General features: G+C 36.7%; 2 protein-coding genes and 1 long non-coding RNA gene across 4 annotated transcripts; 2 read left to right on the top strand and 1 right to left on the bottom strand.

The window, feature by feature from the left end:
* The first annotated feature begins 4,431 nt into the window (after window positions 1–4,431).
* Window positions 4,432–7,609, top strand: LOC119789810. Its single transcript, XR_005281642.1, has 2 exons — window positions 4,432–4,742; window positions 7,098–7,609. It is a non-coding gene; the product is annotated as an uncharacterized LOC119789810 (long non-coding RNA).
* Window positions 7,610–7,770: 161 nt separating this feature from the next.
* bloc1s3 (biogenesis of lysosomal organelles complex-1, subunit 3) lies at window positions 7,771–11,653 on the bottom strand. 2 transcript variants are annotated; one of them, XM_038294912.1, is made up of 5 exons: window positions 11,575–11,653; window positions 11,340–11,458; window positions 11,071–11,257; window positions 9,516–9,619; window positions 7,771–8,318 (listed from the first exon to the last, which is right to left on the bottom strand). In XM_038294912.1, the coding sequence occupies exons 2-5, from the start codon at window positions 11,454–11,456 to the stop codon at window positions 8,133–8,135; spliced, it is 594 nt and encodes a 197-aa protein (XP_038150840.1). In that variant the 5' UTR covers window positions 11,457–11,458; window positions 11,575–11,653; the 3' UTR covers window positions 7,771–8,132. The 2 variants fall into 2 exon arrangements, with proteins under 2 accessions (XP_038150840.1, XP_038150841.1); XM_038294913.1 differs by having other exon boundaries at window positions 9,516–9,616.
* Window positions 11,654–11,734: 81 nt separating this feature from the next.
* On the top strand, window positions 11,735–19,366 carry trappc6bl (trafficking protein particle complex 6b-like). Its single transcript, XM_038294914.1, has 7 exons — window positions 11,735–11,987; window positions 12,257–12,353; window positions 15,969–16,036; window positions 16,132–16,249; window positions 18,028–18,111; window positions 18,244–18,337; window positions 18,817–19,366. The coding sequence occupies exons 2-7, from the start codon at window positions 12,258–12,260 to the stop codon at window positions 18,846–18,848; spliced, it is 492 nt and encodes a 163-aa protein (XP_038150842.1). The 5' UTR covers window positions 11,735–11,987; window position 12,257; the 3' UTR covers window positions 18,849–19,366.
* The last annotated feature ends 441 nt before the right edge of the window (window positions 19,367–19,807 follow it).

Here is a 19,807-nt window from a genome sequence, read left to right as displayed (position 1 = left end):
GTAAGAGTAGGAGGAGCAGCAGCGATGATGCGTGTGAAAGATGTGAAGGAGAGGTCTTAGCACACAGCCCTGCAGGAGAACAGCTGCTCAGTCAGAGAAAATATCAAAGCCCATTTTAATTATTTGAAAGCGAGAATTCAGACGGTCTGTGATCCAGTGACAGATATGTTAAAAGAGGTGTGATATATTTATTCTTCACTTTATTTATTTTCATTAACTTAATTCCCTAAAAATGCTGCATGGTTCTTCCAGGTTGATCCCTGCTTCGGTTTTATTTTATCTGCAAGGTCTATATTCAAGACAGAGAGTAGAAAAGAAGATTATTCCTCCAAGTGCAGGCTTGGCTTGCAGCACTTGTTTTTTTTTAATGTGTAGGAATGTTCAGCCAGCCATATAAACTAACACTGTATCCTGAGGCTCCCCCTGAGAGAGCTGCTGACCTGGCTAATATGAAGGCTACCCTTTGCTAACCACAAACACATCCACACACATGAACTTACACACAGATTGCTAGGCTTTAAAAAAAGGCCTTTATCCACTAAAAGTAGTTAATCTAGACTGATTTGACAACTTAATCTCGTCTCTATCTTCCCCATGTTGGCCTATGCTCCCTATGTACTCCAAACATGTATTTTTCCTCCTCCATGCCCTGGTGCATTGTTTACTTTGTTGCTATTTTTGATTTTTGTTTAATTGCCATTTCAAGCATGAACCTGTTCTTAGCTGTGAGCCTAAAGCCACTGTCAAGAGAAAAAGTGAAGATGTATATAAACGGTAATATGTTATGGCCTACTTGCCTGTTGAGTGTAAGAATTTCGCCTGGAAGTGCAGCTTGCATAAAGGAATGAGCGAACCAACCCTTTCAACTGTTCATTCTATACCTTTTTTAAATGCTACAATAGTTCCAATTTGACTTATGTTTACATTAAAAAGTGATCCAAAAATTTAACTGTTGCGATATAAAACTATATCTCATTTATATTCACACACACCTCACACACTGTAAGTCAGATATTTGTTTTGCACTGATGAAAGTATGTCAAATGTGACTTAAGCAGCAAAAAGGCCTGTATAGTGGTTGCTTTTAGACAACCTTTATCGTCATTTTGTATACGCTTTGTATGGCTCTCATGACATTTCAATTTCTTAAAGGGGAACACCTGTTTTTTTTTTTTACATTGGCCCCTTGATTTTAAGTTATTACATCATGCTATACTCACCCATATTAGTTTTGTGTCATTTGGAGCTGTTCTGAAGATATTCCATTGGGTTATATCCAAGTAACGTCTTCCTATGGGCAACGAATTGAAGGCACAAACTAAACTGTTCATAATTTATTCTTTATGGTACGCCAGCATTCATAATATGCAGGCGAATCACTGTCCCCCAGACATCCCTGGTTTTATTTTTTATATTTATATGTTTTTTAAACAAAGCGGAGTGTGTATGACCGCGCGCCGGCTACCATTCATTCATCCTTTCTACTGAACTGCTGCTAGTTTTACTCACATGCCTGGAAGATGTCTAGTGCTACTACCAAAGATGACCTCGCTCTCGAAATGGAATTGAAAGTTTCAGATTAGCTAGCCGAATGAATAGAGGGGGTAGATCGTAACCTGTGGCTCGGGCTGCCAAACTTCGCTTTGTTTTTAACCAACACATAATTTAAATATCATGCATATTTATATAGGTATTGTGAAGATATCCTGATAGCCTGTAAAGTATAAAAACATGATAGGCATGAATAAGCTTTGCTTCAGCATATTCCTTTTTTGTAACTTGTTGGGTTTTTTTATCGTTGTTTTTTTTTTCTTTTTGTTTTTTTCCTGTGCTTAATGTGGACAAATTACCAAAATAATGTGATTAATTTTTATTTCTTTTTTTACAGTGGGAGACGCAGACTTCAAAGAGTTGACAGTCCTTTATGTCCCAGACTCTTTTTTTTTTTTTAGATCCTCTTAATTTTCAAGCTCCCAGCATTTATGAAAATGCAGGAGAGTTTATGCCACTTATGCCACCTTTTAGTTGCAGAGGGGGGAATTATTTGCCTGAGCCTTTTGTCTATAGTTGAGCACCCTCATCTACTCAGACAGGCTCATGAATCTCCTATTTCAGACACACATATCTTTGTAGCACAGGCTAAGTGGGAAGAGTACCTTGTCTGGAAGAGAGAAATTGTTGAACCAGCGCTTAGATTTAGTCTATTAGGAAGGTACTGCATCTACTTTTAAGACGAAACTCCAAAATGTGTTTTTCAAATCCAAATTCATAGTTATTGTTTCTTAGCTACCTGTAGTTATTTAGAAATTATACATATATATTTTTTTCATCCTAAACGTTATTCTAAGTATTTATTCTATATATTCACATTAGATCTGAGAACATTTTTCAGTGCCTTTCCAAATAAAAATGTTGACCATGGTTCTATAGGACTGCACTGCACTCAGATTAAACACTATTTATATTAATGTCTCTATTTACTACCCTATAGTTTACTTAAGGCTAAGACTCACATGTTTATTTTCATTTTGTTGGGTCAACAAACTGCAGTGTGGTGTTTCGCTCTCAGTTATTAAATACATTTTTCTGACTTATTTTTTTTTTTTAGTCACTTTTAAAGCCGTTAAAGCCTGGAGCTTCATCAGCACAGCTGGGACTAATGAATAAACACATTAAAACACACAGCCACACACAACCCACACTAGAGTAGGATCTAAAAATATGATAAAAGAAATGCTGATTTCGCTGTAAACTTTATGATTAAAAAGGAACGTTGCCTTTTATTCCTGTATATTTTCTAACAATATGATTATATTGATTGATGGACCAACACAGATTGCATGTATAAATTGTATTATAGTAAATTGGAAAGAAAACTGAAAATTTTTTTGTAAGGAATAGAATCTGGAAAAGTGAGGCAAGGATTTCGAGGTAATACTGTTTACTTTAATAGCTTTAAATAAAATCCTGTTCAACCAAATGCTTAACCAACCAAATGAGCTTAGTAATAAATTGAGCTCAAAAAGCTATTCTTAGTATAAATACAGTTTGCCCTGAGGAGAGCATTATTTAACCAATGGCATAATAAAGGCTAACTAACAACAAGAATATGAGAGTGGCCAATCTCCCAAAATGTGGCAGCCAACCAGATTATTCCAGATTAGTGGAGCATAAGGTCTAAAAGCTGCTTCTCCATGTTTAGCTCTAGTTCTTTGTATGCAGAGTATATTTGAGCCGGAAGACCTGAGAGGTCTGAGCAGTTGATACCTTCACAACAAGTCTGTCATGAAATTGTTTTATAGACTAATATAAATATTTAAAAATATATTCTCTGACATACGGGGGTGTCTGTGTAATGATTTTAGCACTGGATTGATGTGCTCCACTTTCTTTGTTTTACTGAGGATGTGGGCAGTAGGATTCTGGATCAGCTGCAGCTGTCCGATCTTTGGGTGAAATAAGACCAGGGAAGCTGGTCAGATGTTTTAGAGGATAGATTGCTTGATTCTTTCCTTGATTCCCTGATTCCTTCCTTAATTCCTTCCTCCCTTCTTTTCTTGATTCATCGATTCCTTCCTTCATTCTTTCCTTTCTTGATTCCTTCCTTCCTTGATTCATTCCCTACTTCCTTTATTCCTTCCTTCCTTCCTTGATTCCGTCCTTGATTCATTCCTTGATTCCTTCCTTCCTTCCTTGTCCATAAGTACAGTTTACAGGTCCTTTACAATAAATAAAGATGAATTCAAATGAATTATTGGAGGAAAAACCTGTTTTGGATTAAACCAAGAATAAAAACAAAAGTACATAGAATAATATAGATAAACTAATAATGTGCAAAATGCTTAAAACATACATTCAACAAAGCTTTTTAACCCCTCACACCAACCTAGAGGTATTTTGGACAAAAATGTGTCTATATTTTCTGTGTCTCGACATGCAAAGCTGGTAAAGTCATGCTCTAAATAGACATGCAGCATCATTGCTGTGAAAAATGGTTCTATAAATAGATATTGATAGAAGTGTTTTGGAAAACAGAAGAATATATATATATATATATATATATATATATATATATATATATATATATATATATATATATATATATATATATATATATATATATATATATCTTTAATTTGATTTATTGTGGGAAAAGAGCAGATATTTACTCGAGGTGTTTCTAGTTTGAGTAGTGAGGCTTAAAACATTCACTGTAAATATCTTTATATCTATTTCGTTTTCAACGCCTTCTTTGACAAACTGACACATCCTATGACTTTTAGCAATATAAAAAAAACATTAACAAACACATACTGAGGCACCCTATTGATGCCAAAGGCAGTGGGACCTCCTTCTATAACACCCCCCAGAAATCCATACACAGATGTACACAGGCACTTATGAGCCAACTTTAATGTGACTGTATGCCAAAACTATTGGAGTGCAGCTGAGGAGTGTCTTTGCACTGTGCTGCACTCTGTGCAGTAAGCTGCACAAATAAAGCAACATTCCCTTCTAACCCTTATTTATCACAGACCTGTGAGTCTCCTTCGCCTCGAGAGGAGAGAAAACCGAAGAATTAAAACTCTAACAGCTACGAGAGGTGCACTCATTCTTGCCCATCATTTGAAGTTGCAGAAGTATTGCTTCCACTTCTCTCGACTTTGGAAAGGTTAGCAGGCAAATAAATGGAGCCCATAGCGGTGCTGAGAGATGACAGAGGGCGGAGGAACACCACAGAGGTAAACTTAAAACTGGTTCCCCCTTTAAAGCTTTTTGAGCAGAAGATTGTTAGTAAAATACTATTTGTTTCCAGTATTTCTTGTGATCTTTTAAAGTCGTCTGAATAAGTTATTCTCAGAGTTTTACATGGACCCTTTCAATTTTTTTTGGAATGTAGCTTATTTACACTTCTTTTACAGTCCATCTACATATATAACTAGGATTCCTTTTTTGGTGTATGTGTGAAAAATATGAGGACAGTAGACAGGGGTTAGACTAAATACTAGTTAATTTATAAACATCTATCTAACCTTTAATACCTGAAGCCCTTTGGTTGATCACTTACATTATACCAAGCTTTCGTGTATTTTGAAAACACCTTATTTCACCTTATTACTAAATATCCCATTGTTTTCTTTTGAATTTGCCTTGGAATCAGCAAGAGATAAACACAGATTGTGCCGTCCTATAGCAAGAAAGTTCCCTCATATCTAATAAAATTTAGTTTTTCTATATTTGTAAGTGTATCTTAAAAACAAAAATGACATTTAAAAGATGTTCAGAAAGTCTAAATAAAAACATCTTATGAGATATATTTGTTCTGTTCTGATGCTGCACTCTGGATTCAATGCAGGAGATGGGAAACAAAAGGATCCTAACTAAATTAAGATCTCTGTGGAATAATGTCTCCCACCCCATGCATGCAGCTATTGCAGAACTGGAGAGCTCCTTCTGTTGCAGGACCTTAAATGCACCAGGGAGCGTTATCACAGATCCTTCCTCCCAGCAGCTGTAAGACTCTATAACCACCACTATTCCCAACAACCTCAATAAGTTCTTACATTTATGCTGATTTTGCACTGTTAGTCAGTTAAAAAATATACTGCTTTCATTTTGCACATATCTGATGTTGCTGCTATTTTTAAATACCCATTACTGCAAAAATGTCAGTAGATGCATTTCGGGTATTTATCAATTCACTATCATGTTATTCTTATACACTTTTCTAAGGTCCACATTTGTGTGACCATTTCCTATAATTTTTTTGCTGCTGTAAACACCAGAATTTACCCATTGTGGGACAATAAAGGGAATGTCTATTCTATTCTGTTCTATATATTTAAACTGCTGAGAAGCAATTGCTAAGGAAATAAAAACTCAAGCAGGTGCAGTTAACCATGGATCCCTGAACTTAAAAGTTATTGCTAATGTTACAAAAACCCACAGGTTCACACAATGGTTAGTGGTCACAACAATGGACAGCTAGTCAAAGGAGGTTTTATTTTAAGTGTGTGGATGAAAACCAGTTCATTGGTAATTAGGATGATATGCCCTACACTGACATCTACTGGAAATCTAGTGCAAGTGCACAATAAACTTCTAACCCACCTGAGCCACATTCAGCTAGTAACACCATACACTGATTAAATTAATTTTTTCATGAGTAGGAAATTGAAATTAATTATCTGTCTATTAAAGTGCCCAACATACAACACTGCTTAGTTTTACCTACTTTTTAACAAATACAGTGAGATTCTGGAAAAGAATATTTAACAGAAGTAAATTAAAGTACAATAGGGAAATACAGAATATGAGAATATTTTAGGAAAGGTATCTGACAGGTGTGGGCAGTTGTTTTTTATACATGATGGTAAATACAGCAGATTGCTCCATCACGTTTAGAAAGCATAGCTTGGCCAATATTTTTTTTCAATCAGGTCAATGTTACTTAACAGAAATGTGGAGAAAAAGAAAAATGTTCTAGAACTTTGGAGATCTTTGAGAAATGTTTTACTTTAAAAGGTAGATTTTTAAAATGTCTTATATACTTTCATTAATTGTTTGTGGTATTGGTCTCAATATAGGGTTTACATTCTGTATGGATCTTTACCTTTTTCAGGTCACCATCCCTGCAAACGTTATTGTGCTGCACTCGTTTCAGAATATAAGGTTATTTCATAAAACTTAATTCATTTAGTTTAGCTTCATTATATTGTCAATTCTTTAACATGTACTAGACGTTAATGTGGCAAACCCTCCCCAGGAACGCACGAATGGAGGGTTAGTGCTTAGCATTAGTGTTTACTGGCTGGTTTGGGGTGCAGCCTATGTAAATCTAACGCCCTGGTTGCAGACACTGCACTCAATGCACCTTCACAGCTTACTTGCAAATAAAAATATTTTTAAGTTTGTATTTGTTCTTTGTGTGTTTACTCCTTAATTTGATATATTTGGCTGTCTTCTGTCAACATGTGAAATGTAAGCTAGATTCCTTGTTTCTGCATAGGAACCTGGCCAATAAAGCTGATTCTGACTGAGCGTTCCACCTGATGCACAAGACATTCAATGTTCATCTATATTTTGCTCTTTTTCAGGCTGCTGATGCTCAGAGTTTGCATCACAAACTGGAGAGGTGCAGAGTTGACCCCGACCACTTGCTTGGGATTGTGGGTATTGTAGGCACCGTTCTCAACCTGCTGGTGGTGGTGCTGGTGTACATCTACACCCCTATTTAAATATTGCAATGAGGGGTTTTGATACAGTAAATATATTGCTGGCTTGTGGTGCACTCCCTTAAAGTCAACAATAATTTGTTTTGTAACTGACCTTTAAAGACATGTTATAGTGACTGGTCTTTTTGATATACTGAATCAGCAGTTTGTAACACATGTACCTCTAATTTTGATAACTCTGCATCAATTCAAAAGTGCTGGTTATGACATTATGCAGCAGGGATGTCTAGTAATGTATGGTATATGCTTTGTAACCGCATTGTTTGATAAAACATTTTTAATCTATGTTTTTGTACGTTTCTGGCACATTCACTGTACTTTTGAACAATGATGTTGCATTTTATGTGGTAAATAAAATTCACATTTTGTCTGTTTTTTTCTCTTTGATTTTACAAAGCTATCTTATATAGAAGTCTCTTCTCAAAACCAATAAAAAGAAACAACCTAAAAAAAAAAACAAAAAAAAAACAAATTTAACACCTAAACACCAACCACAGAATAACATTTTGTCTAAATATAAACTAGATTTTGAACATTTGGTTTTTAAATATGCCTTTTATTAAAAATAAATGGAAGTTTTTTTTGACACATTAAACTTATGATACATATAAACAAATGGTATAATTTAAATACAACACATAAAGCATTTATCCCAGTGCATTGTTAAACAAAAGGGGGAAAAAATCCCTGCAATATAATTGGTTTGTTAGTTACAATTAAATAAAAAAAGAAACACCATCACGGTGTCATAGAATATGTGGCCACTTTTGAATATATATTTTATTTCTATGCATAGGGAAAATTTGTTTCCATTTCAATAATTCAGTATGCCGTTTAAAATTAATAAATGCATACATATGATACTGTTAACTACTTCAGTCAGTTTTAACTTATCAATTAGGTTGTTAGGGAAGTTAAATGATCAGGATTTTTTATGTTAATATCAGGTAATATTTGACAGCTGGTGATGATGTCGATTTTCTCAGAAACAGCCTTCAGATCGTCCAGGATTAGCCTGATGCTGTGGGAGGCATTGATGATGGCGCTCTGCGATGTATTCAGCTGAGATGTTACACTGTGGACCTAATGCACAAACACAAAGAATTAAATAATTCGCACTAAGAAGATATTTTTTTTACTTTACTGATTTTATCCAAATAAAGATAAAAGTTAGTTTGACTGCAGCAAGATAATTTTAACTACATTTTACTGCCCTCCCTTTCAGCATACATCAGTTTGCATTTAAACTGATTTTAAGGTTAGGGTGATAGTAAAGCCTTCCAACCTCAAAGACTTAAACTTGTTGCATACTCTACAAGAACCAGAAGATGTGCTCTTGATTTTGAGGTGGCAGGAACAAGAAACAACTTTATGTCTCTGAATATTCATACTTAGCAAGAAGCTCGGCTACCAAACAAAGTTCCCTCCCCTTCAACATACATCACATCCATAAAAGAAAATACTGCAGACACACAGTGGCAGAGGAGATATTTTTCAGATTAATAAGGAGAAGGGGAGATCAAAAGCTTTATATTACTTAGAAGAGGTATCATACAAATGTTTATATTTGACCATCCTCTAACTATTCATTACATAATATATCACTATAAAGATTAGAGGGGTATTAATGACACAAACTAAGATGGGGTAAATCATCTGAGCTTATCTTATTCAACGTAAATCCAAACCAATTGCACCACTCTTCTCAGACACACTGAGAAAGAAAGATCTTCCCAGGCGTTGTACCAAGAACAAGTATCGAGGTGCAGCCCTCCTATTACAGAACTGCAAATAAAAAATGATGTCATTTTGCTCTTGCTGCTTTAAGAGTGAGAAAAAACAAAACAAAAAGTTTGTTACAATACTCCACAAGAAGAAGTATTGTAACAAGCTTTTTGGTGGAAGAGAAGTTTTTTTTTTTTTTTTAAGTTAATCACTTAACAGAGTTTAAAATCCTCCCAAAAAAGCTGGAGAGAGCAATAATGAGAAGGGTTTGATTGTTTTAATTCCAACAAATATTTTTCCAGTAACTACTGAGATGATAATAATTTTTTGGCATGATTGTAAAGTAAAAATGGTAAACTCTTATTATTATTTTATACTGTTTGAGAGATGACTGTCATTCTTGTCTGAAACAAATATTTTTAGCAAAAAAAGAAGAAAAAAAAAGGATCAAATCTGCCAGGGGTAGGAATATTTTTCTCTTAAATTAGATCACTGACTTGTGCAGAATATTAGAGACCCAATAAGAGAATAAGTGCTTTGGTTAAAACAACGTACCTCCTTACTGGCACTGCTGTAAACCTGCCGGACCATCTGCCCAACATCGTTATAGAGTCTGCTGTTGGACTCCTGCAGCTTCTGTTGTAGAAGGGTGTCACCTACTAACAGAATAACAAACAGACTGAGCTGGGACTGAAAATGGAAAGGTATCTATTCCTTACATTTTTAAAACCAACGTTACTCGTTCACCTTGGCGTCGGTTTATTGTTTATAAATATTTATTTCACGTCATGTGCGCCATCCAATGCAGATCATTGGTGCCTTCCACATCTAGTGAAAACTAGTGTAATTGGATGAGTCACATAACACAAACACTCATCGGGTAGCTTTAGGTCAAATTTGTGCTGACCCTAAAGGAAATGATCAGAAACTGTAAACACTAATTGTCTATGCCATGCTACAATGTCGGATTCAGAAAAAGATGTCGAAATGTCTGAAAAGTTGGACACACGAGAGACCAACAAGACCTCCCTCATCCTTGGCCCTATGTCAAAGAATTTTTCGATAGAGTTGGAAAATGTAGCTTTTAATTCATACAGTGTCATCTGGCTGTTTTTTTTTAAAGGCAAGGCAAGGCAAATTTATTTGTATAGCACAATTCAGTACAAAGACAATGCAAAGTGCTTTACATGATTAAAATATAGGAAAATAAAACAGAATCAAAGCAGGTGGGAAAAAAAAGGTTAAAGGTTACTTTATACTTTAAGTAGTTTTTGGAGCACATACTTTTTCTCTTTTATTAGAGTAAAGAGGTCAAGTTGATACTTGAGCTTTTACCAGAGTTTTTTTAAACTGCAGTATCTATACTTCTACTTAAGTAACAAATGTGTGTATTTTTGACACCACTGGTTATATCAAACTTGTCCTATAGTCACTCTATAACATATGGAGTAATATAACAAAAATAATTTCACCCTGGGATTAATAAAGTATTTCTGATTCTGATTTCTGGTTGATGGGACAGGGGTTGTGAATGAAAAGGTGCCCAGCTTGAAAGAGCTCCTGTGTGTCGATGAATGTGTGCATTGATGACTGAAAGACATCTTTTGCCTCCATTTATCTGTTTACTACAGTGTGTTGAATTCATGTTAATGTGTAGGGCAGTGGGTAGCACTGCTGCCTTGCAACAAGAAGGTTCTGTTTTCAAATTCCCGGCCTGGGGTCTTTCTGCATGGAATTTGCATGTTCTCCCTGAGCATGCGTGGGTTCTCTCCGGGTACTCCGGCTTCCTCCCACAGTCCAAAAATATGACTGTTAGGTTAATTGGCTTCTCTAAATTCACCTGTCCATATATATAAAAAGTCTAATCAATCAAAACTATGCAGTACCTCCATGAACCCCCTGTTGAAGACCTCTATCAGGCTAGAAGTGTATTTTATTCCTATGAGATTCAGTGGAAGAAACATTGTAGATTGATCTCTACTGTACAACCAATGAAAATATAGTTACGTCTTTAAATGTTGGCTGACAATCTCATACTAAACATTGGAGTTGCAGATGCACTAAGAGGGTACAGCGATTAAAAGCTGCTTAATGTGTTCAGTGTCCTCACCATGGGGCTTGTGTGAAGGGCTCGGCCTGTCTTCCACTATGGACTGAACATCAGGGTTGTCTCTGACCACAATGAGCGGAGGCAGTTCTCTCCTGAGTACCTGAGCGCTCTCCTGAGCCATGATGGAGGCTCTAACCGTCTGCTGCTGATCATCCTCACTGTCCGTCTCAGAGGCTTCACCTGGAACCTAACAGGTCCAGAAATGTTTTAGAAAAATACACTCAGAGCTTAACGTTTATTTATGTTCCCGTTCACCTCACTTCGCTAACCTTTGCTCCTCCTGCGGTAGTTTGGTGAGAAGTCAGAGAAGTGATGTAGACTTCATCATCAGAGTCTGTTTCCGATGCCTCCCCCTGCACCACTATCGGGTATCTGCTGCTGGACATGACTGGAAAACAACAAAATGACTTCGCTATAAAATGTCACTCTGCAGTGGATTAAAGCAAGCGTTTTAATTAATAAAATGTACACAGCAGAAAAAAAGAGAAACAGAAAATGTCAAACCTTCTCTGGCAAAAACAAATCACATGAGCGAGGAAGTGGCTTGCTCCCAAAGATCCAATCAGATGGGACTCTGAAGTCACGAGACCAAAACGTTCTGTAACCTGATTGGTTCTCTGTTGAGTTAAGTAGTTTGTGTATCTACGTCGGCGTACTCCGACTATACGCCTAGCTTTGAAATCTCTGGATATTTGGTATCAGGGACGTTGTTTATTACGCATTCGTGTGTTGTAAACGCTCGACGTTTACCTTCTCGTTGGCAGCGCAAATTGTCTCACGTTGAATATCCATAGAGATTAGTTAGAGTACATTTAACGCCGCCTACATTACACTACACTATTTCCCCGGGGTGCGCTGGCGTTAGAAACGAGTGAAACCTTACCAGCAGAAGGAAGCTAGAAGTGTACGGCAGACAGGTATTATTTAGCCGAAATTCTTTTTAGGGAGTTTTTTTATGGTTAATTTCTTTAAGTGCTAGTTTTATTGTGTGTTTTTCCTCTACTTTGTCTAATAGCTCAGTGTGTTATGCTAAGAACCATTCAATTACTGGTTTCTCACCTTATCTTGCTAGCTAATGCTAAACAGGAACAGGATTTTTATTATTACAGCTGAGTTTTGTTTGTTTGTTCGTGTGTTTGTGTTTATCCTAATTAAATTTATACGTTCATTTAAATGTTATTTACAGAATGGCAGACGAGTCCTTGTTTGAATTCCTCCATATGGAGATTGTTTCTCACATTTTCAACGAGCAGCAGTCAAGTAAAGGAGAGATGGACAACAAGGTTTGTTTATAATAAGCTTAAATGACTCATTTTACACTTAAAACTGAATTCTATAAATCACATTATGGTTTCTGATTCACATACGGTGGAAAACAGTTTATGCAGTGACAAATACCATTTATGATTGTTCATCTACATAACTTAATATTCTACATAATGAACTTTATTGTGCCCACAGAGTTTGGAAAGGTTTGGGGTAAATGCTGTGAATTGATCTTACAGCTCGCACGCTGCTGTTTCCAACAGCATGCCATTTTAAGAACTTTATTTAGTCTAGTTGGGCTTTTAATATATTTAGCATTTCCATTTTTCTTCTAAAGCGTTATCATTGTTACTAAAACACCCAATCAGTTCAATGCAAGTTTTAACATTTGTGCAGCAATCTTTGTCGATCACTCCCAACATGCTCACTTATTGCCCCTATCAAAAAATAATAATAATTAGGTTGGAGCATATCCTCCCTGAGCTAATAAACGAAGACCAAACTGGATTCATAAAGGGCAGGCAAACCCAAGATAATATCAGACGCACACTGCATGTCATAGATCAAATACATAAGAAAAAGCTCAGTGCAGTGTTGCTTAGCCTTGATGCAGAGAAGGCGTTTGATAGAGTTAGCTGGCCTTTTCTTTATAAAGTGCTGGAGTCATTTGGCTTCAATGATCAAATTATTAGCTGTATTAAAGCTCTTTATGGGGATCCTACAGCCAGGTTGCGGATTAATGGCTCATTGTCTGGCAGCTTTAACCTTAAAAGAGGTACAAGACAAGGCTGTTGTCTTAGTCCTTCCCTCTTTGCATTATTCATTGAGCCATTGGCTCAGGATATTAGACAAAATGATCATTTGGAGGGGATCAACATAGCAACAGAGGAACATAGAATAAGCCTGTTTGCTGACGATATTATCACTTACTTAAAGAACCCAAACATAACAATCCCTAAACTTTTCTCCATTATGGAAAATTTTGGTGAGATGTCAGGATATAAACTCAATATTAAAAAGACACAGATACTATGTCTGAATTATACACCTAGCAGTAATATGAGGAGTAATTACAAACTTAAATGGGACACAAAATCAATAAAATACTTAGGTGTGAATATCACCCAACATCTAAAAGACCTATACGAGTCAAACTATGGTATTCTAAGTGATCAAATTCAGAAAGATGTAACACGTTGGTCAATGTTGGCCTTAGATTTTAGCACAAGAATAGAGGTGATAAAAATGAATTTGCTGCCTAGATTATTATATGTCTTCCTCTCCCTCCCCATAAGGATCCCAGAAACCCAATTTTCCACATGGAACAAGGTGTTATCTAGATTTATCTGGGCGGGTATTAAACCTAGGGTAAGACTCAGAACACTAACCACTCCAGTTAGAAAAGGAAAAAGGAGGACTCGCTTTACCTGACCTTAAAAAATACTACTGGGCGGCCCAACTGAGATACGTTGTTTATTGGTGTTCTCCAACATATAGCGCAAAGTGGAAGCAAATCGAATTCAATCTTGGTAAAATACCACCTCCTGCAAAATTGGGGTGTAAAATCTTAACAGATAGTAAAGAGGAGGGAACTATCCTGGGCGAAACTTTGAAAACATGGTATGAGGTCGTTAAGAAAAACAAAATTGAAGGTGATAGTAAATTATTAATATGGCCATCTCAAATGCCCAGTTTTGGCCCCAGTGGGTCAGATGATACATTTATCAGGTGGATGGAGAGGGGAATTAGGGCAATATGTACACTCACTGAAGGGAAAATATTTAAATCATTTGAAAAAGTTAAAGAAGAATTCAATCTTGAAAACAGAGACCTATATCGCTACCTACAATTGGGTCACTTTTACGACGAAGAGGTTAACAGGGACCTATCAGAAGGAATTAGTGAGGTGATTATAATCTTGACACGTGCATATGGTGGAACCCCCTCAAAAATTGTATCAAAGTTGTATAATAGTCTCCAAAAATGCGATGGCAGAAATTCATTCTATGTTAAAGAAAAGTGGGAACAAGAATTCAACATTACATTAACTGGGAGTGACTGGTCCTCCATGTGTAAAACACAACAATCTTCAACCAGCTCAAGAAGATGGCGAGAATTTGGATGGAAAAATCTAATTCGTTTTTTTATCACCCCATATATAAAATCAAAACAACTTAGTCAACAACAGAAATGCTGGAGAGGGTGTGGACATGTAGATCCCAATCACTCCCATATCTTTTGGTCATGCATTGAACTGCAGTTATTCTGGAACAGTGTCATTCAGACAGTAGAGGAAATTTTATGCTTATCTATACCCCGAGATCCGAGCTTTGTATACCTAGGACTTATGCCATATGAAGTCATTGGAAAAAAAGACATTTACCTCTGCAAACTATTACTGATTGCTGCCAAAAAGGCATTGACAAGGAATTGGTTGAAACGTGACCCACCTGGGCATGGACAATGGCTGAATATTGTAGATGAACTATACACCATGGAAAATTTGACTCTTCGTCTGAGCCTTAAAGAAGGTGACTTTGAGAAAAAATGGCAGAAGTGGTCAATGTTCAAGGCCAAAACCCAACCATAAGAGGAAAAAAAAAAAAAAAACTTTGGTAAATATGGCAATGGATGCTCCCCCCAGCTTGTTTTTTTGTTTTTTCTTCTTGTTTTTTCTTTTGTTTTTGTATTATGAAAAAGACTAAATAAAGAGTTGAGAAAAAATAATAATAATAATAATTAGACGTGCAGTTTAGGGCTGGGCAATTAATTGCATTTGCAATATGATTGCAATTTTAAAAAACGCAATGGCAATCAATTTTGGTTATATTAGATTTAAAAAGAGTAAGTGGCTAAAGGTATCGCTTCAAGCTGGCACAATTATATGCTTAAAGTGGGTATGCAGCCACACAGAAAGGAAGAGAGAGTTGCAGCTAGCATGCATGCAAGTAGAATTTATCACTTCTTCACAAAAGGTTACAGTAAAGTCCTGCTACAAAGGACCCTGGACAAGCAATCTTTCCATGTCATGAAAAAACTGAAGCACTGTAATGAAACATTTACATGATTCTGATTAATGCAAAGGAAAATCAAAATAAAATCACAACTGCAATATTGATTTAAACTAATCATAATTTTTTTTTTTTGGCAAAATCATTCAGCCTAGTGCAGCTTAGCTTCTCTTATGAGGAATCTTTGTAGACCAGTCCTTTTTATTTATATTTATCTGTCAACAATGTTAAGGAAGCTCTGCAGTGTTGACAAAACTGGAGATGGTCCTTAATAGGGATGGAAGATATATTTGTCATACTGTGAAACATTGGTGTCAGTCTGATAAATAAAAGTGGGCTAACAGTGCTTATTTTCATTAAGTTAGTGGATTTATTTCAGGAGGAAGAGGGGTGCAGTTTAGTCATGTGACAGTGATTTAGCGAAAGATTGGGGTAAAGTTGGCAGTCTGAGTTTTTTATAGTGTCAAAAGGGTAGGGATGCATATAGTATACAATATTAGTACATGTCGGGTATAAGTCATAACAGAAATTTTATCAGAAATTTGTATTGGCCCAAATTTTCATATCATTGCATACCATGTTTAAATGATTCTTGTATTTATGTATTTTTTTGCACCCAAGGACAGAGCAGCGTGTATTTCTCTCTTGGAAGCCATGGGCTTCAGGGTGGGACAAGGCCTCATCGAGAGGTAGGTTATGATTATAATTCAGTATCTTTAATATTGGAAGGATATCCAACTGTTGATCTCACTCCAAATATATTTATTTTGATGTTTGTTTGCAGGCTGACACGGGACACCCCCAGCTTTAAAGATGAGTTGGATATAATGAAGTTTATTTGTAAGGACTTCTGGACTAAGGTGTTCAGGAGACAGGTGGACAACCTACGAACAAACCATCAGGTAACATTTTAGAAACACTTATCAGCATATGGAGGAGTACATTTAATTATATAACCGTACCACAAATGTTTCAAAGAGGAAGCCACCAGACTTTCCTGGTATTATTGTTAGACAAGACCTGTGTAGAGTTTTCAGGCCCAGTCTAAAGCTTGGTTTATACTCAGAAACCAGGTTGTCTACGTGTGTGTCGCAGTGAATGCAAATGTGCCTCTGCCCCCTTTGCAGACATTTTGATGCACCTCTCCAAAATTGTAGGTGACAGCAGACAGGAGGCCTCTGATGGGTCAAATCTACATCCGCTCTACACTATGCATATTTCCTGTTTTGGTACCTTACTGGCTTGTTTTGTTTGTATGACCGCCATTTTGGAAAGTGACTCTTAAAGATGGACCAGTTAGAAGAGAGAATACTAGCAAATGAAGCTCGCTTTTATTTATGTGTTGGTACATTCATAATCATATCTTTAGAACTGGACTGCTGCAGTAGAATACACAATTACACAACAGATTCACACTTTAAGGCCAAAACACAGTGCTTACATCTGACTACACTCCAGTCTGCTTTCTGCAAAAAACTTTAGGCTAGAAATAGTAAACCAGACTCATTAGAAACCGAAAGGTCTGTCTGTCTGTAAGGAACACTTCCTGCAAAGATAAGTGGGATAAAATTTTTTTGTACATCTGAACTCATACGATGGCTAAATACACCATGATATGTTTGCATTTGGACCAATGGTTTCATCCTTTGAGTTTGTATTTTCCCCAAATCAGATGCTTTTTACTTTGCCACTATTTTCAGCTTCCTGACTAAATTGAATTTGTGTGTAGATCTGTTTTGCTGTCTTTGGGACAGTAAAGGATGCAGTCATAAAGAATCATTGGTGATCTGCACGGCCGCTTATAGCCAAATCAGATCCGTTGTAGCTCTGCCTAGTTCTACTGACTGGTATAAAGAAATAAAAAGGGATTGTTAGACAAAGCCAAGAGAAATCCTTTCAGTTTTCTTAACCCCGGTCCTCGGGCGTACTGTCCTTTAAGTTCTAGATGTGTTTTAAAGGGATAGTTCGGTATTTTTGACATGAATCTGTATGGCATCCCGATCACCAGCGGCATGCAATCACACTCCGCCGCGGAGGGAGACATGGCTGTTGTTGGGCTCGCTGTCTGAATGACGGCGCGCACTGATACGAACAGAGAGAAAATAGGACCAATTGATAACGACGTGTGACTTTTTCCACTACAATGTTTTTGGGATGCGAAAATATCACTCTTTTGGACACATAATGTTTTGGGAAGAGAAAAGTTTTATTTCGCTGTTCCTAAAAACCTGCAGGACTACTTTCGGCTTGACCAAAACTGGACGATAACTCTGCTCACAGGACGCTGCCAGGGGTAAGTCAGTGTGATTGCATGCCGCTGGTGATCGGGATGCCATACAGATTCATGTCAAAAATACCGAACTATCCCTTTAACTCGGGCACACCTGGTTCAAATGATTGAATTACCATCTCGGCAGCTTCAAAAGCTGCAGTAGCCCTGTTGATCACCCTTTCATTCCGGTCAGGTGTGTGGAGGAAGGCATAGTGGACACAAGATGATAAAATATCACAAACCAGATATCAGTAACACTCTGTAAAGGTTGCTACTTTACAGGGGGACAAAACCTCAACAGGAAAAAGGCACCAACTCTAGAAATGTGTATAATCTAAAAATGACACAGCAAACATTATGGTCTGGAATTAAACGTGGCACAATCTAAACGTATATTTTTCTCCACAGGGGACTTATGTCTTACAGGATAACAAGTTTGCCTTACTGACTCAGTTTTCCAGCGGGAAACAGTATCTGGATCAGGCTCCTAAGGTACAGAATTATCTCATTTATGCACTGATAATTGTATTGATCTGAACTAAGCTGTTGAATAAAATGTTTCTAAATACAGTCAAAGAAATCAAATTTTGTTTTAATAAAGCTGATTTGTCTTTTCTGTCTCAGTATCTTGCTTTTTCCTGTGGTGTGGTGAGAGGAGCTCTGTCCAACCTCGGTCTGGAGAGCGTGGTGACAGCTGAGGTCTCGATCATGCCGTCCTGTAAGTGCAAGGGATTTATTTATTTCCCTATCAGAAGGACTGAGGTGTAAAATATCAACAGGTTACCAAAAAATCCGGGGCCTAACTTTTTGAACAAAGTTTTTGATTAGTTAGAAATTGATTTAGAAGACATGTTCTGTCCCTGAAGAGAATGCAGATGCTGAGATGCTAGCTAGAATGTATGGTCAGAAGAAAACCTCAAGGTCAGCAGAATCAGATTTAGCTCTGAGATGAATCTGTAGCCATCTTGAAATATTTTCAAACAGCCATTAATGGATCATTGCCAAACAAAGCTATCTCAGAGGAGAAAACCTTCAAAACCAGGATACACTCGACCGTTATGACTTCCTGTTTTGTTTCTCACTGGGAAAAATTCTTGCTTTATTTGGGGTTTGGTAAATGTCATTAAGACCAGAAAGCTGACTATTTTTTGTACTTTACTTTGTATGATTCTCTTTTTCTCCCTTGTTTTTTTCCAGGTAAGTTTCAGGTGGTCATCCAGAAGCTGTGACCCAGTTATATTGATCAGCCTGCCACACATAAACGCTGCCAACAGATGGGACTGCATTAAATGTAGTGGAGACATGACAATAAAGCATCACCATCGGATGAACCTGGGTTACTAAGCTTCTGCAAGCATCCTGTATGGAGTGAAATGGGCCAGAGATGACGAACTAGGCTTCTTGTTTGTGCAGATTTCTCTTCATTTGTAGTTGTTGTTTAGATTGTGTCGTATTTAAACAGTGTAAGACATAAAGCCCTGCGTAAACTCACTTGTCTTTGTTTTGGAAACATTTATTCAATGTAAGCATCTAAGTAATTTTATCTAAACATATGATAAATGTTTTTTATAAGGTGTTATTGAAGTCTGCTGAATGCTTGGTGTAATACCAGACTCACCAGAGCAGGTTATTTAAACAGAGTTGGAAAAAGTCTTGGTCTGGGAATAAAACTGTTGTACCTAAATCTTAAGTCATCTGCACCAGATTTAGCTAAGACACAAACCCAAACCTAAAGCCATTTTTATAACTGTGTTGTAAGAAATTATTGCGAAACAGTGAAGTTTTCTGCTCCTTGACTCAGAATGAAAGCAAACCTGATGCTAGTTTAGGACACCACTTCTGTTTCATATACAGGTGCTGGTCATAAAATTAGAATATCATGAAAAAGTAGATTGATTTCAGTAATTCCATTTAAAAAGTGAAACTTGTATATTATATTCATACATTACATACAAACTCATATATTTCAGATGTTTATTTTGTTTAATTTTGATGATTACAAATGACAACAAATGAAAATCTCAAATTCATCATATCAGAAAATTAGAATATTACTGAAGACCAATAAAAACAAAGGATTTATAGAAATGTTGGCCAACTGAAAAGTATGAACATGAAAAGTATGAGCATGTACAGCACTCAGTATTTAGTTGGGCCTCCTTTGGCCTGTATTACTGCAGCAATGCGG

This window comes from Cyprinodon tularosa, unplaced genomic scaffold (assembly GCF_016077235.1).
Source record: "Cyprinodon tularosa strain WSP-4 unplaced genomic scaffold, ASM1607723v1 ctg348, whole genome shotgun sequence".
Lineage (NCBI taxonomy): Eukaryota > Metazoa > Chordata > Actinopteri > Cyprinodontiformes > Cyprinodontidae > Cyprinodon > Cyprinodon tularosa.
This window is presented reverse-complemented; position numbering and strand designations above follow the sequence as displayed.